The sequence below is a fragment of the Urocitellus parryii genome, chromosome 3, assembly GCF_045843805.1.
Source record: "Urocitellus parryii isolate mUroPar1 chromosome 3, mUroPar1.hap1, whole genome shotgun sequence".
NCBI classification, from domain to species: domain Eukaryota; kingdom Metazoa; phylum Chordata; class Mammalia; order Rodentia; family Sciuridae; genus Urocitellus; species Urocitellus parryii.
In genome coordinates, this window is record NC_135533.1 from 175,190,415 (window position 1) to 175,205,498 (window position 15,084).

Sequence of the window (15,084 nt, forward strand, 5' to 3'; positions counted from 1 at the left end):
GAAGAGAATAAAGAATTCTTGAAGAACACAAAAGGGAAGAACTATTGAAGGTGATATTCTCTGGTAGGAAAAGGTACATGCTCTACTTGTATGAGTTGAAAGAATGGCTTTGCATAATAAGACCCTTAAGTAGGGCCCTGATAAGTATTTCTGGAAAGAACAAAAACAATGGCTACTAAGATGAACAATGTTGGTGAGTATAAGTGGTAAATACTAACAGATAATATATTTATAAGATAATATGCAAATTTAGAAGTTCATCTCTTAAACTTTTCCTGTTTCTCTTGCCCTTATTCCTTTGCTATGAAGTACAACTCAATATTAATTTCAGCTTTCTTCTTTGCCCTATTAAAAAAATAATAGGGCTGGGGATGTGGCTCAAGCGGTAACGCGCTTGCCTGGCATGCGCAGGGCGCTGGGTTCGATCCTCAGCACCACATGAAAATAAAATAAAGTTGTTGTATCCACCAAAAAAACCTGAAAAATAAATATTAAAAATAATTTCTCTTTCTTTAAAAAAAATAATAATCCAAGGTTTATTTTACTTCAAATATGTACCATCAAAAGATAAAAGCTTAGTTGGGCATGGTGGTGCACACCTGTGATCCCAGCTACCCATCTACTCAGGAGGCTGAGAGAGGAGGACAGCAAGTTTGAGGCTGGCCTGGTGCCTCAGTAAGACCATGTCTCAAAATAAAAAAGGGCTAGGACTGAAGCTCAGTGGTAAAACACATGTCTAGAATGTTTAGGGCCCTGGGTTCAATCCCTAGTACTGCAAAAAAAAAAAAAAAAGACGTAAAGTTTTAGCAATATATAGGTTAAAAAAGAGAATACAGAAATACAGAGCCTACTTACCATTTTCATCTACTGCAAGGACACTTGCTCCTTTCCCCAGAAGTTCTTGAACCACCATTGTTAGCCCATTTCGGGCAGCAACATGCAGAGGTCTGGGGGAAAAATACATGTACATGTATGAGCAGTGTACAAAGACACATGCCTGGTTGTAAAGAGCATTACTGCCAAGTGGTAAAGACCCAGAGATATAAACTTGAGATACCTAGTTCTAACCATAATGAAATGGGGGTGAGGACTGCAGATCTTCTGTACAATGTAGTGTCATACCCCCCCAATGAGTATAAGCTTAGCCACAGGTTTCAATCTTCATTAAACCCTTTTGTTACACTCTAAGACACAATGTTTAAAAGATTTAATCAATGAAAAGGCATTCTAAAGTTGTTCTAAAACAGGAGGTTGACAAACATACATAAAAGAAACTGCAATAGCACAGACTTTGAAAACAGCTCACTGACCCTGTGACTAATTTTTGGACCCTCAAGGGATCTGACTGACCTCTGAATTTGAACCAGTACTCTTTTTTTTTTTTAAAAAATATTTATTTATTTTTTAGTTATTGGCGGACACAACATCTTTGTTTGTATGTGGTGCTGGAGGATCGAACCCAGGCCGCACGCATGCCAGGCGAGCGCGCTACCGCTTGAGCCACCTCCCCAGCCCCAAACCAGTACTCTTAAATATTTTTTTTCTTTAACAAAAAGTGTGTTTGTTCGTATTATTAAGAACTTGATTTGTGAACATGCTTTTATAGTGATATATTTATAATTGAAGGAAAATACACTTTCTTTTTTGGTACCAGAGATTGAACCTAGGGGTGCTTAACCACTGAGCCACATCCCCAGCCCTATTTATATTTTATTTAGAAACAGGTTCCTGCTAAGTTGCTTAGCACTTCACTAAATTCCTGAGGCCGCTTTGAATTTGTGATCATCCTGTCTCAGCCTCCTGAGCTGCTGGGATTACAGGCATGCGCCACCCAATCTGGCTCAACTTGACTGACTACTTCCAAAACCTCTTTAGATTATCATTTATTCCTAGCGTCAAATAAGATTTTTACAGGGCAATTCAATAAAATACACAAAATAGTACTACTTTCCTTCAGAAAATTATGCAGGTTAAATAGGTTGTGAAAATATACATTATTGCCAATGTTCTAATACAGTTTCAATTCAATAGCTTTTCTAGTATTAGGCTTTATTTTTTTTTTATTTTTTTGTACTGGGGATTGAACCCAGGGGCACCAAGCCACATCCCCAGCCATTTTTTATATTTTTTGAGAGAAGTCTCCCGAGCCACTGGGATTACAAACATATGTCACCACACCTGGCATGTAATAAGCTTTTCAATTGTGATGATTTCAGGAATAAGTTTTGTAAATTGTAAAAACTGTTCTTCACTTTTTAACTGCTTCTATGACTTGTGAGACACACTGGCTACATACTTAAAAAAATCCATTTGTCATTTTAATAATTATAAAAATAAAAATATTTACACTAGATACTGAAAGTACTCACGTTTGCAAGGCTGCATTGGTTGCGTTGATGAGGTTTCTATCTGTTATCTTTTCCAGTATTAACAAGGCACTAGTTTCATGACCCTAAAATTGTGGCAAGCAACTCTTAAAAACTTGAGTACCATTAAAAATAATTTAAACATCCAACAATTCCTAAACGTAGGTCATACTATGTGTAATACAGTACATATGAATTTTCCTGGCCAATCGCTTAAATATTTGCCCAAACATTTGTTAGGAGTGGAAGTAAGGGGAGAGGACAAGAAGAATTAAGAAACTGTGTTAGGTTTGTCTTCCAAAATTTAATTTAATTTGTGTACATACACATGTATGTACACAAATACACACCCGCCTCTTTCCCTCTCCCCCATACTGGGGATTAAGTACAGGGGTACTTCCCAGTGAGCTACACCCCTAGCACATTTTAATTATTTTTAGATAGTGTCTCACTAAGTTGCCTGGATTGGCTTGAAACTTGCAATCCTCCTGCTTTAGCCTCCTAAGTTGCCAGAATAATGGTAGTGTGCCACAATTCCTGGCAAAGCCAATATTTCTTTTCAAGAAATATGATATTGGCCATCATTACAGAGGTTCACTTAAGTGAAGTTGAAAAACTTCTATGCCACTGTTGATTTATAACAATGAAAATATATCCTTAAAATCTGTACATACCTTGCCGCAAGCCAAATGGAGGGCGGTGTTTTTACTGTTATCTTGTAATGTCAGATCTGCACTAGCACTGCTAACCAGCATTTCTGGGAGGAAAAAGTGCATCAGTTCTTATGTTTATGAATATGTTTCTTAGATTATCAATAACTCACTGTAGAGAGATGAAGACAGAGCAAAAAATATCCCTCACAAAAATCTTAAGTGCAAGAAAAATATCGTAATTCATAACATACGTAAGATAATGTGATATAATTGTATGTAACAATTATATTATTGGGTAAATCAGACACTACCAACAGCAATTAACATTTTTGAGTGCTTACTAAAATACTGTTTTAAGTGCTGTGGATTTACAGTGATTTATGTATCCCCCCAACAATCCTAAGTGGGTATCATTATATTTCTCATTTTACAGATGAAAAAACTAAGGTACAAGCTCTCTTTTAATTTTGAAATAGGACCTCGGTAAGTTGTTCAAGATGGTCCAGAGTCTGTGATCCTCCTGCCTCAGCTTCCCAAGTTGCTGGGATTATAGACATGTACCATTGTGCCTAGCAGAGCCAGAGTTGTTCTTTTTTCTTTTCTTTCTTTTCTTTTTTTTTTTTTTTTAAGTACCAGGGATTGAACACAGGGGTGCTTATTTTGAGACAGGGTCTCAATAAGCTGCTTAGGGCCTCACTAAGTAGCTGAGATTGGCCTTGAACATGCAATCATCCTGCCTTACCCTGCCGGGTCACTGACATTCACTGTTCTTAACTGCTTTGTTATGTTGCCTTGATAAACTAACTCTTTATATCAATAAGGGCAAAGTAAAACATTGTTCCCCTAAGTGAAAATGTGGACTGAAGCAGGTAAAGACTTTCATATCTCAGGAATAGTGAGATAATTAGTGGAAAACAGGGTTGGGACCTAAGTTACATAAAAGAATTTTTATATTTTAGAAAAACAGAATTCTTAAAAGGTTTCTTTACCAACTGTATTTGTTTGTCCATTTTCTGCAGCCATCATGAGAGGTGTTTTTCCAGAAGAGTCCACAGAATTGACTTGAGCATTATGGCTGAGCAACAGCTGTAAACACTCTACATGGTCTGTGAAGGCAGCTGCATGCAGAGGAGTTCTGTAACACAGAGAAATTGAAATGCATGACTAAATGTTATACACATTGGAAAAAATTATTCCTTATTCCTTACTTATAACAAGCAATTTTAAAGGTTTATATATTAGGCATTTCCTGGATACAAACAGGATCAATGGAGCTTACTAATTTCTGCCACAGAAATCTGCACTTTCAGTAATGTAAGAGGCTTAAGTAAACTAGAACTAGTCTAAAATAAGCATCAATTATAAAACTACTAAAATAAAATTACATTAGTAAAGAAAACTTCAAAAAGAAATAGATCCTGACCCCAAAACTACTACATATTCAACTGCTGGACTCTTCTTTCAGCTTTCATTGCTGTTCAGAAACTGTTAACCTTGTAAAAACATACTTCTTAAAAGAGGATGAAAATCTTTATATTTTAAAAAAATTAAAAAAGATTGACTAAAACCCAAAAATAAGAACCCGGGTAATAGTGGGGAAAAAAAGGATTTTATAATAAGTTATACTTGCAAATATGAAATTCAATTTTCAATTAATTATGGCTTTTCTGTAAATTGTTCCACACTTGGTTAGTTGTTAAAATTTTTTCCCTGTAGAGTTTTCCTAAGTGAAAACTACATAGTTGAATTCCTACCTTCCTTTTGAATCTGTGGTGTTCACAATGCTGGCACCTAATGTATCAATTAACATCTCAGCAGCACCTTCGTTGTCATTTATCCTGTGTAAGGTAACAAGGTGATCACTCTCACAGCAATGGTAAATTTTCTAAAACACTCAAAATAAATTTGATTTATTTAGGCTTCACTTACACAGCACAATGCAAAGGACTGAAAGCATTTCCTTCCATTTTCTGGAAAACTTCCTGTTCTAAAAGAAGTTCTACACATGTCTCATGGCCTAAGTAGATAAACAAGAACCAGTTATTAAAATCTAAAAAGTACTGGCAAAAATCTCAAATACAAAGAAGTGTCTAAAAGGAAAAAGTACAAATCCACGCCTCCATCCCATCTCCCAGTTCTACTCTAGACTATAACCACTGGTCCCTTAAGAGTTCCAGAAAATCTCTAGGCATATATGACTACAAGTGTATACATACTTTCTTTTTTATGTAAACTGAGATTTTTTCCCCTGCAACTTTCTTTTTACTTAATAAACTATATATGTCCTTTTTTAGTATACAAATCTTATTCTTTAAAGTTCAAAGGCTTCACAGTATCACTGTGTATCAAACATGATTTGATCTGGGCTGGGGTTGTGGTTCAGTGGTAAAGTACTTGCCTAGCATGTGCGAGGTGCTGGTTTGATCCTCAGGACCACATAAAAATAAATAAATGAAATATTGTGTCCAACTATGACTTAAAAAAAAGATTTGATCTAACTATGGATTTTGAGGTGATTGCTAGTCTTTTTTTAAAAAAACAACACTTTGTGATATTATTAACTAGTCTGTAATGATCTATTCTGGTCCCTTTTACAAAGCCAAGGATTAGTAAAACAAATAACCTACCCACCTACCTGTAGTACAGGTTTAGTATCTCTTATCTGAAAAACTGCTTTACATTTCAGTGTTCTTAAGATTTTGGAATACTTTTATATTTTATTGATTGACTATCCCTAATCAGAAACTCAAAAATTCAAAATGCTCTGAAACCTGAACTGTAATGTAAGCATTCTGAATTTCAAACTTTTTAAATGAGAGATGCTCAACCTGTAATATTTGTGAAAGGAAATTTTACTTCTTGCTGGGTGTATAGGTGCATGTCTTTATTCCCAGCTACTTGGGAGGCTGAGGCAAGAGGATGACAAGTTCCAGGCCAGTATGAGCAACATATATGAGACCCTATTTTAAAATTAAAAAATGATAATAATAATAATGAAAAGGAGTAGAGGTATTAATGGTAGAGTGAGCCTGGGTTCAATCCCTAGTACCCAAAAACAAGACAAAACAAAACAAAAAAACCTGCTTCTTTTATCCTGTTATTCATTTGGGATCTGTTTTAGGAACAAATTTAGATTTCTAAAGTCTACTTTCATGGTTTAATAGTTGGCTAGCTAAGCGATGCTGTACTTGGTTAATTACTCTTAATATTCTCAAATAATAGCTCAATTATTTAAAATTATTTTGTAACTGTTAGGAAATCTGTGATTGTGCTCCATCTTTTATCAGATCTTTTCTCTAATTCTGTGGTTTTCAAACAGCACAACTATGCCCTTCAGGAGGTATTTGGCAGTGTCTGAAGACATTTTTGCTTATCACAACTGGGGGTAGGAAGTGTTATGGGCCTTGAATGTGCAGAGGGATGCTACTATAGTATCTTGCAGTGCAGTACAGTCCCTCACAACAAAGAATTATCTCACTCAAAATGCTTAGTTCGAGACACTGCTTTTAATTTAATCTCCTTGAATATTAACTCATTACTAAGAAATATCAATGGAAAGATGTTCAATGTTGACTGAAAAGCTTCTCATTATCTTGGCACATGGGTTCTTAAAGTGTGGCCTGGGCAAACATGGGGTGATTTTGAAAAGGTATGAAAATAGATGTAGAGCATGAAAATCCATTTACTCTCTTAAACTAGGCACTAAAGAAATTTGCCAACTCTTCCCACTAAAAAAAGTTTCAAAAACATTTTTCATGAAAATGTTTCTTATGTTAAATTTAATGTATTTATTATTTTAAAAAATAAGCACTGTTAAAACTTCTCAGTTCCAATTTCTAAAACACTATCAATAGTTCTAACTCACAATTATAGATCAAATGGTTTGAGAACTATTTTTTGAGTTAAGCGTAGACTGACAAAAGGGAACTCTGGCTCCTTTGGAAATCATTATTGGGCAATATTCAAACTGAAACAATGACAGAACTAGGCCTCCTGATATTTCAGAGGGCAATTCTGAGGAAGCTTACAGCTTCATTAAGTTTTTAAAAGAATAAATGAGATAATCTAAGTACTCTAAGTTCTGTGATTAAAGGATTATGTAAACTGAAATTTAGAACTCTAAGCGTAGTATGTACAGCCAATTCTGTTTTAAGACTTGGCTATCATTTCATTTTTTAAAAAAATATTTTTTAGTTGTACTTGGGACACAATACCTTTATTTTATTTATTTATTATGTGTTGCTGAGGATCAAACCCAGGGCCTCGCATGTGCTAGGGGAGCACTATACCACTGAGCCATAACCCCAGCCCCATCATTTCATTTTGAGAGAAAGGTTGTTTTCTGTTCTATTGGAGTGATCCCAATTTTGCTTCCAGCCATACAATTACTAGTCAAAGTAAAACCATTTTACGTATTTGACTTTCAGAATGTTGAATTATAAAGCAGTCTTTTGGCTATAAATATGGTATTAATTTTAGACTGTAAAGTCTTATTACATATAACCAAAACACATTTAATTTCTTCCAACTCAATTCAGAATCACCACAATTTTTCTACAATCTGAAGATCAGACATATCTGTTGATTTTTAAATGGCAACCATGCATGAAGTTTGTGCAAAATTCTCTCTCTTATAAAAAAAATGTACTTAGGACTTGAAGTTTAGCCATCATAGAACAGAAATAATTTTCTACATATAGACCTGAAAAGAAATATTACGAGAGAATAACTCTCTAAACAACAAAGCAGAACATTTATGACTAAATGTATTACCTGAGAAAAAATAACTTTTAGAAAAAAATCACAGGTATCATCAATACATTAAAACAATAACAATAAACCCGGTGCAGTGGCGCCCACCTGTAATCCCAACAGCTCGGGAGACTGAGGCAGGAGGATTGAGAGTTCAAAGCCAGCCTCATCAAAAGCCAGGTGCTAAGCAACTCAGTGAGACCCTGTCTCTAAATAAAATACAAAATAGGGCTGGGGATGTGACTCAGTGGTTGAGTGCCCGAGTTCAATCCCCAGTACAAGAAGAAAAAAAAAGTAAACAAACCAGATTCATAACAGTTTGATCTCATTGACTTTTTTTTTTCCCAATTTTTAGTTGCTGATGGACCTTTATTTTATTCATTTATTTATATGTGGTGTTGAGAATTGAACCCAGTACCTCACACATGGTAGGCAAGTACTCTACCACTGAGCCACAACCCCCAGCTCCTCCTTGACTTTTTACACAAACAAAATTGGTAGATGTTTTCCCACTATATTAGTTATTTTGGGTTTTCCTCATATTCATAAATGTCAAGTCACATTATAAAAACAAATTAAATTTTAATGGCAAACTACACTATCTTCTTTGAGTTAGGACTAATCTTTGGCCATTACAGTATAATCATTAAGTATAAACTTCAGTGAGCTGAAAGGGAAAAAGAAAAGTCAAAGCCTATAGTTTTCAAAACTATTTTAGTTAGAGATAAAAGGTAGTAAAAAAGAAAAACAGACCAAGCTAAGCTTTTGGGATTCATAACAGATTTAATTATTTAAGTTTTTTTAATGGTTCTATTCATACTCCGAGTTGAAGGATGAACAAGTATAGGATAAGCCCCATCTCCACACCAAAAAGAGAAGAATCTAAAAATTTCTGACAGTGAAAGAATGAAACTTTCAAGTCTAGCACAAGAATTGGTATAAAAATGGAATCTAGGAAATCCTATGAACATTTACTTAAACTGTAATTTTAAAGATTCAGATTTTTCCTTTTACAATAATTCAGTGGCATTGTCATAATGGCTCTCACAGTAAAAACCACAAGGCTGCAGATTACAGGCAGGGAAAACCTCAATTATTTGGTGAACATATTCAGCTGATTTCAGAACAGATGCAATACTTGAATTAGAGCTTTGTGGACATGCTGTCACAACTAACATTAATCTCAATGTTATAAGTGAAATTCCTAACAAGTTTTAAAAACTTCTCTACCTGCAAAGGCTTAAGCCCAAATTTTGATAGGACTGATGATCACACTGTATGTAATAAATCTGAATGTTTTCTAAGATGATCAAATCTATGGTCTATACAAGGAAAAAAAACCAATAAACTTCACAATGTAAATTATTTTAGTGAACATTTTTATAAGCTAAACTCCTTTTTGAGAACAATTTTTTGGTAATGGGTGTTGAACCCAGGATTACTCTGTCACTAAGTTCCATCCCCAGTTCGTTTTTTTAAATTTTGAAAACAGGATCTCCCTAAGTTGCATAGGGCCTTGCTAAGTTGCTAAGGCTGACATTGAACTTGTGATCCTTCTGCCTCATCCTCCTGAGCTGCTTGGAGTATAAGGTATATGTCACTGCACCTGGTTCCAAACTCCATATTTAACATTAATATCTCAAAAATAGCTTCTGCTACCCTGAACGACCTTTTGTGGGTTTATCTATAAAAGAGACGACTATGACTGAGTCTCTAGAAAGCTAGACATATTCTGTTCTAATAATGTAGAAAAGTTAACCTATGAAAGTTTCTAACATCTTCTAGAGTTTTATTGCGTTAAAACATTGAGCATTCATGTTAGTGATTATAAGGATTTTATCTTTTGATGTGCTCAGGAAACATACATAGATTTCAATTTGGAATGTGATGCATTTCATTGTTTTCCCCACTTTCCTAATTTTTTACTAATATAAGAACATTTAGAAAGTAAAAGTACATAATAAAAATACAAACATACTATACAAAAGACACAGGAAATATATAAAACCCCTTAAAATGCAAATTATTGAAGGACTAAGAACAATTTTTTAAAAGCTATCATTGCTTATCTCAAAGAACTTTGATAACTGCTATCCTGGCTTTTAGTATGATAAAGGATAGGACGTAGCTATATCTGATTGTTCCCAGGCTTCCTACTAAACTTAAATTTTAAGTTTACAAATATATTAATATCAGAATGTATTATAGTTAACTGTCTCTATGCAATAAACAATAGGCACTTAATTCAATTTTTATCTATTACTTAACCATTGTAGCAAGCCCAGTGAAGTGCTGTATATCCATGATTGTCTGCTATGGCTGGATTTGCATCCATAGATGCTGCTGACTGCAAAAGGGCTCCAAGAACACCAATGTGTCCACAGGCAGCTGACAAGTGTATAGGTGTCCGACCCCTGCTATCCCGTAGTAAACACTTAGCACCATGTTGAAGTAATGCATCTACACATTCTTCATGGCCTGTAACTGCCTAAAAGAAAAACAATTTACTTGTAGTCAAATGTATTATGCTGGATGCTATATGGCAACTTTAGTTAATTTAAAAGTTTTGAAGTCCATACTCCTCATATTTTCCTGCTAACTAGGGCCACTTATTATATTCCAAATAATTCAGTATATTTTTATTAGAAGTGGTTTAAAAATTCAGGTAAAGTAGTAATTCTGTTATAAAGTACTAGTAATATGAAAAACAAGAACAGAGGAGATACCTGTAAGTCAATGAAAATAATAATTCCAAGGTAAAAAGATGAAGATAAAAGTCTAAGAAAATAGTCAAGATAATGGAAAAATGCCAAAAACATATTAATTTTATTCAAGGTTTTAGGTATTTAAAATGTTGTTACAACAAATGTTGTTACAACATTATTGTTCTCTAGATTGTTACATATTATAAGTATTCCAAATTAGTATTTAAAAATTTAATTAAGAAACTCCAGCACTTATTGTTTGATAGAAATTTAATAAAGAAAATAAACACACTCTGGTTTAGTTCTAGGTAATATGAGGTCATAAGAGGTTTTTTTTTGCAAAGAAAACAGATGGCTTACCCCTCTATGCAATGCTGTCCTTCCCCATTTATCTTTGGCATCTACATTTGCTCCTTTGTTCAGCAGTGAGTACACACAGTCTGTATGCCCATTGAGCACAGACAGCATGAGAGGTGTCCTGAGCAACAATAGAACAGTTTTAGTGCTATCACTTAAGACTGTACTATATTTAAAAACAACAACAACAACAATAATAATGTGTTGGCCTGTTTTCTAAATATGCCTTGTTGGGTGTAACTGTAAGTATCCTTACATTAAAAACTATTATTTGATTTACTCAGTTACATTACTATGACAGACTTACCAAGGTATGTAGAATAACAAACACCTTAAAAGTAATTTAAAAATTATTGAAACTTACTGTCCATTTCCATCTTGGATATCTACTGCATTCTGTGGTTCTGCATTTCCTATTAACAGCCGTAAACACTCTGAATGACCATTTGTTGCTGTAAAGTGAAATTTAAAAATTTCAGTAAATACATTTAGAATGTAACTTTGGGGGTTGAATACGTAGCTCAGTGGTAGCATGCCTGCCTAGCATGACTGGGACCCTGGGTTTGATCCCCGCTATTAAAAAAAAAAAAAAAAAAGTCTATAATGTAACATTGGGATAATTTCACTGAATTCAATACATAAGAAGGAAAATTACATGTACAAAGTAGGTTTCTACTTGCTCTTGTTATTAAAGCTGAACAGATATGAATTCCTGATCAGAGAAGGCAGGCTGCCTACCAGCACCTATTCTTCAACATGTGCCATACTAATAGAATGTTCACTGCACTTAGCTCTAAGTAAGAGAAGGTTGAACTGCCTCCAGTCAATGGCCAAAATGAAGTAAATTACATTAGACCAAGTCAATCACAAGAACCCCAATATCCTCTGATAGTGATCAGTTGCAAGATGAGTACTACTTCCCAATTTGACCACTGTGAAGTTGAGAGGCCTAGAAGGCTTCTAAGAAACCCTTTTTAACTCTGGATAATGGAAAGCCCCCTTCTTTCATGATTTAGGATGTGACCCTGGTAAAGAAATAGCCAGCATCCTGCAACATAAATACAAAGACAAGAGGAGTAACAGAGAATCTGGTGGCAGTCTGACATCACTGTGGAATCAACCAATTCTGAACTGCATCTGCCTCTGGATTATTTTATGTGAGAGACGACTAAACCCCTGTCACTAGTCACTTTCAGTTGGGTACCCTGTTATTCATAGTTGAAAGAATTCCAAATGCTGTGTACATATACATGTGTGTGTGTGTATATAAGAAAAACGACACATCTATAAAGAATATTTTTATATGTCCAAATGCATAAAACAGGCAAGTAGAAGTAGCTCAAAGAAAACATGCAGCCTTGAAAATAAGTTAAATATGCAAAATTCAAGACTTAGTGGCATTAATCTAATAATATAAAGGCAGTCTAGTTGGATTTCAGTAAAAGATTTCTTCAATTGTATTACTCTTGGCTATTTAAAATAAACACAAGTGTCTTAGAGAGTTGTGAATTCCTTCAGAGTTGTGAATCTGCATCTTTTAGTGATACATTCTGGCACCAAATTATCTGAATGACTTACAGATTTTAGCATTTTTTACATTTGAAAATAACAAAATTACAACTTAGAGTAGTTCTTGCATAAAGTAGATGCTCTATAAATTTGCTGTATAATGATAAAAATAACTAAAAATGTTTATCAACTGTTAAATGAAAGCACAAACCAATCTGAAATAGTTCCCATCAGAAGGTAAAAAAAGAAATACTGTACTGTTTTGTGATAAAATATTTCACAAGGTAGATTATTACATAAATCTAATTTCTAAGGCACATATTGAGTTTTTTAAAAAAATTAGTCTTGCTGTTGGTTTTCCTCTGAAAATACAATCATTTGACCATTTTAAGTTAAAAAAAATCAAGATATATATCAGGAATATTATATACCAGAAACTGAAAAAGAACATTAGGTGAATAGCATAGAATTTGGCATACCTGCTGCATGTATAGGTGTTCGCTTCAAAATGTAATCTTTTACTAAGATTGAGGCTCCCTGATTAATGAGTACATCCACACACTCAACATGGCCCTTAAATGCTGCAAGATCTAAGGGAGTTCTTCCACTACTATTTCTCACATCAAGATCTAACAAAGACTGTACCAACACTTCCAGTGCTTGATGGTGACCATGATACGCCTAGAAATAAAAAAAAGTAAGTCAATAAAAATACATATTTAAAAAACAATAAAATTCACATATTTAGACTTTCTACATTCTTTTCTTTTTTTCTTTACTGCTTGACTGCCAATGAGCTGTAACCTCAAGACCAAACACTTTAGAAAAATGTAAAGTAAGCAAAGTTGTCTTCACATCATTATTATATTTGAGATATACAAACTTCTATACTGAGAATTCAGAAAATTAACTATACATTTTTAAAAATAATCAACACAGCACACTATAGTGTTGATTAGAAACAGGTATTCTGCAATTAACAAAAATTTAATTAATTAAAGTCTATGGTTCCAAAAAAGTATTCTTAATCAATGACCATTCCATCCCATAATGTGCCATAGTTCAAAAATAAACTTTTCTTTTAGCACAAAAATACTTAATCAAGCTCCGCTCAAACATCTGCCTTGTGCCAGGCATTGTCCTAGCTATATAAGAGTTATATATGAAGACTGTCAGACTGAAGGTTCCCCCCTCCCTTCTTTCCTCAATCCAGTACCGGAGGTTGAACACACTGTACCAATGAGTTACACTTTTAGCCCTTTTTCTTTTAAATTTTGATATAGGGTCTCACTAAGTTGCTGAGGCTGGCCTTGAACTTATAATCCACTTACCTCAGCTTCCAGAGTAGCTGGGCTTGCATGTGACACACTGGCTTAAGTCTCTTCTTTATATAGTATAATAGGGGGCTTTCTTAATAATTCATTTAAAAAGCCAACATGTGTACTCAACACTTACAATGGACTGGATGTTGAGCAGGACATTAGACAATAATAAGCTTTAAAAGACTACAAAGCTATTTCTTATACAGAATATTAGAAAGTACCAGCAAGAGATGAAGTTGCTCTGGGTCTAAGTGATCTCTTTGATGGTTCTGTGTAGGAAGTTCAATGACATAAGCTTGACTACCTCAAAGATTAAAGTGACTGTACATCACAGAACACTATTGTTCTATTATCACACCAGTTTTTTTCATCAACACCCAATCACTGAAATTACATTACCGAAAGAATGAACTTTGAGGAACACTGCTGAATGTGTAAGAAGAAAGTATAAAAAGAGAAAATAAGAGTTATGAGGCTTTGGTCATAGGGTTGTTGCCCTCCATCACATCCTCACAAAGGATTGGGAAAAAGAATGTATATGTTTGGTACCAACAAAGTTAGGAATCAAGATTAGTTTCTGTAACCTCAGGTTAGTGTTTTAACTGTATCAGTAGCTCAAATGGGAGGTTAGCGTGAAAAATAATACAACTAATTTTTGAGGATGTCTTAGGGTTAGACATGAAATGCAAAGGTGGTAGTATAATCACATTTCATTCAGCCTAATTAGTAAATTATAAAACTGCTACTGTTTCAGCTTAAAACACTATCTAGCACATACATGTTCACAGTAGTACTTATTTAGATAGCCAAGAGATGGAAACAACCTAAGTGTACAGTGATATAGGAATGTATAAACAAAATGTATATACATGCAATGGGGTATTGTTTAGTCTTAAATATGTAAAAAATCCTGGCCATTGTTACAACATGAATAAATCTTTTGTTTTTCTTTCTTTCTTTTTTAGTTTAGATAGATAATACTTTTATTTTATATGTCATGCTCCGGATGGAATCCAGTGCCTCCCATGTGTGAAGCAAGTGCTCTACCATTGAGCTACAACCCCAGATCCACAAGATGGATAAATCTTGAGGAGGATGGTATATTAAGTGAAATAAACCAGTTACAAAAAATACTGGATTCAGTATTTTTAGGATTCAACTTACATGGGTTTTCTAGATTAGATTAGTCAAAATCATAGGACAACTACAGGGAGGGGGAATAGGGAGCTATTGTTTAATGACTATATACAGTGTTCAGTTTTGCAAGGTAAGAAATTGAAACTGGGAGACTGGATGCATAACAATGCGAAAGTATTTAACTCTCAACGTGAAAATATTTAACACTAAAACTCTACTCTAAGACATAACATTGTGCTGGGCATAGTAGTGCATGCCTGTAATTCCAGCAACTGGGGAGGCT

The 15,084-nt window shown here is 34.3% G+C and overlaps 1 protein-coding gene across 8 annotated transcripts in view; it reads right to left on the reverse strand.

The window, feature by feature from the left end:
- Positions 1 to 15,084, reverse strand: part of Ankrd28 (ankyrin repeat domain 28) — a 176,469-nt gene that overhangs the window by 11,454 nt on the left and 149,931 nt on the right. For 7 of the 8 annotated variants that reach the window (XR_003300762.2, XM_026388531.2, XM_026388533.2 and 4 more), the window contains 10 exons: positions 12,822 to 13,023; positions 11,198 to 11,285; positions 10,837 to 10,954; positions 10,040 to 10,259; positions 4,949 to 5,036; positions 4,774 to 4,857; positions 4,009 to 4,154; positions 3,041 to 3,123; positions 2,370 to 2,452; positions 856 to 947 (listed from right to left, as the gene is read on the reverse strand). Coding sequence is in view for 7 of the 8 variants with exons in the window: in XM_026388531.2 (XP_026244316.1) it covers positions 856 to 947; positions 2,370 to 2,452; positions 3,041 to 3,123; positions 4,009 to 4,154; positions 4,774 to 4,857; positions 4,949 to 5,036; positions 10,040 to 10,259; positions 10,837 to 10,954; positions 11,198 to 11,285; positions 12,822 to 13,023 (1,204 nt within the window). In the remaining variant the exon portion in view is untranslated. The remainder of the gene's footprint in view (positions 1 to 855; positions 948 to 2,369; positions 2,453 to 3,040; positions 3,124 to 4,008; positions 4,155 to 4,773; positions 4,858 to 4,948; positions 5,037 to 10,039; positions 10,260 to 10,836; positions 10,955 to 11,197; positions 11,286 to 12,821; positions 13,024 to 15,084) is intronic. The other variant, XM_026388534.2, reaches the window with a different exon arrangement.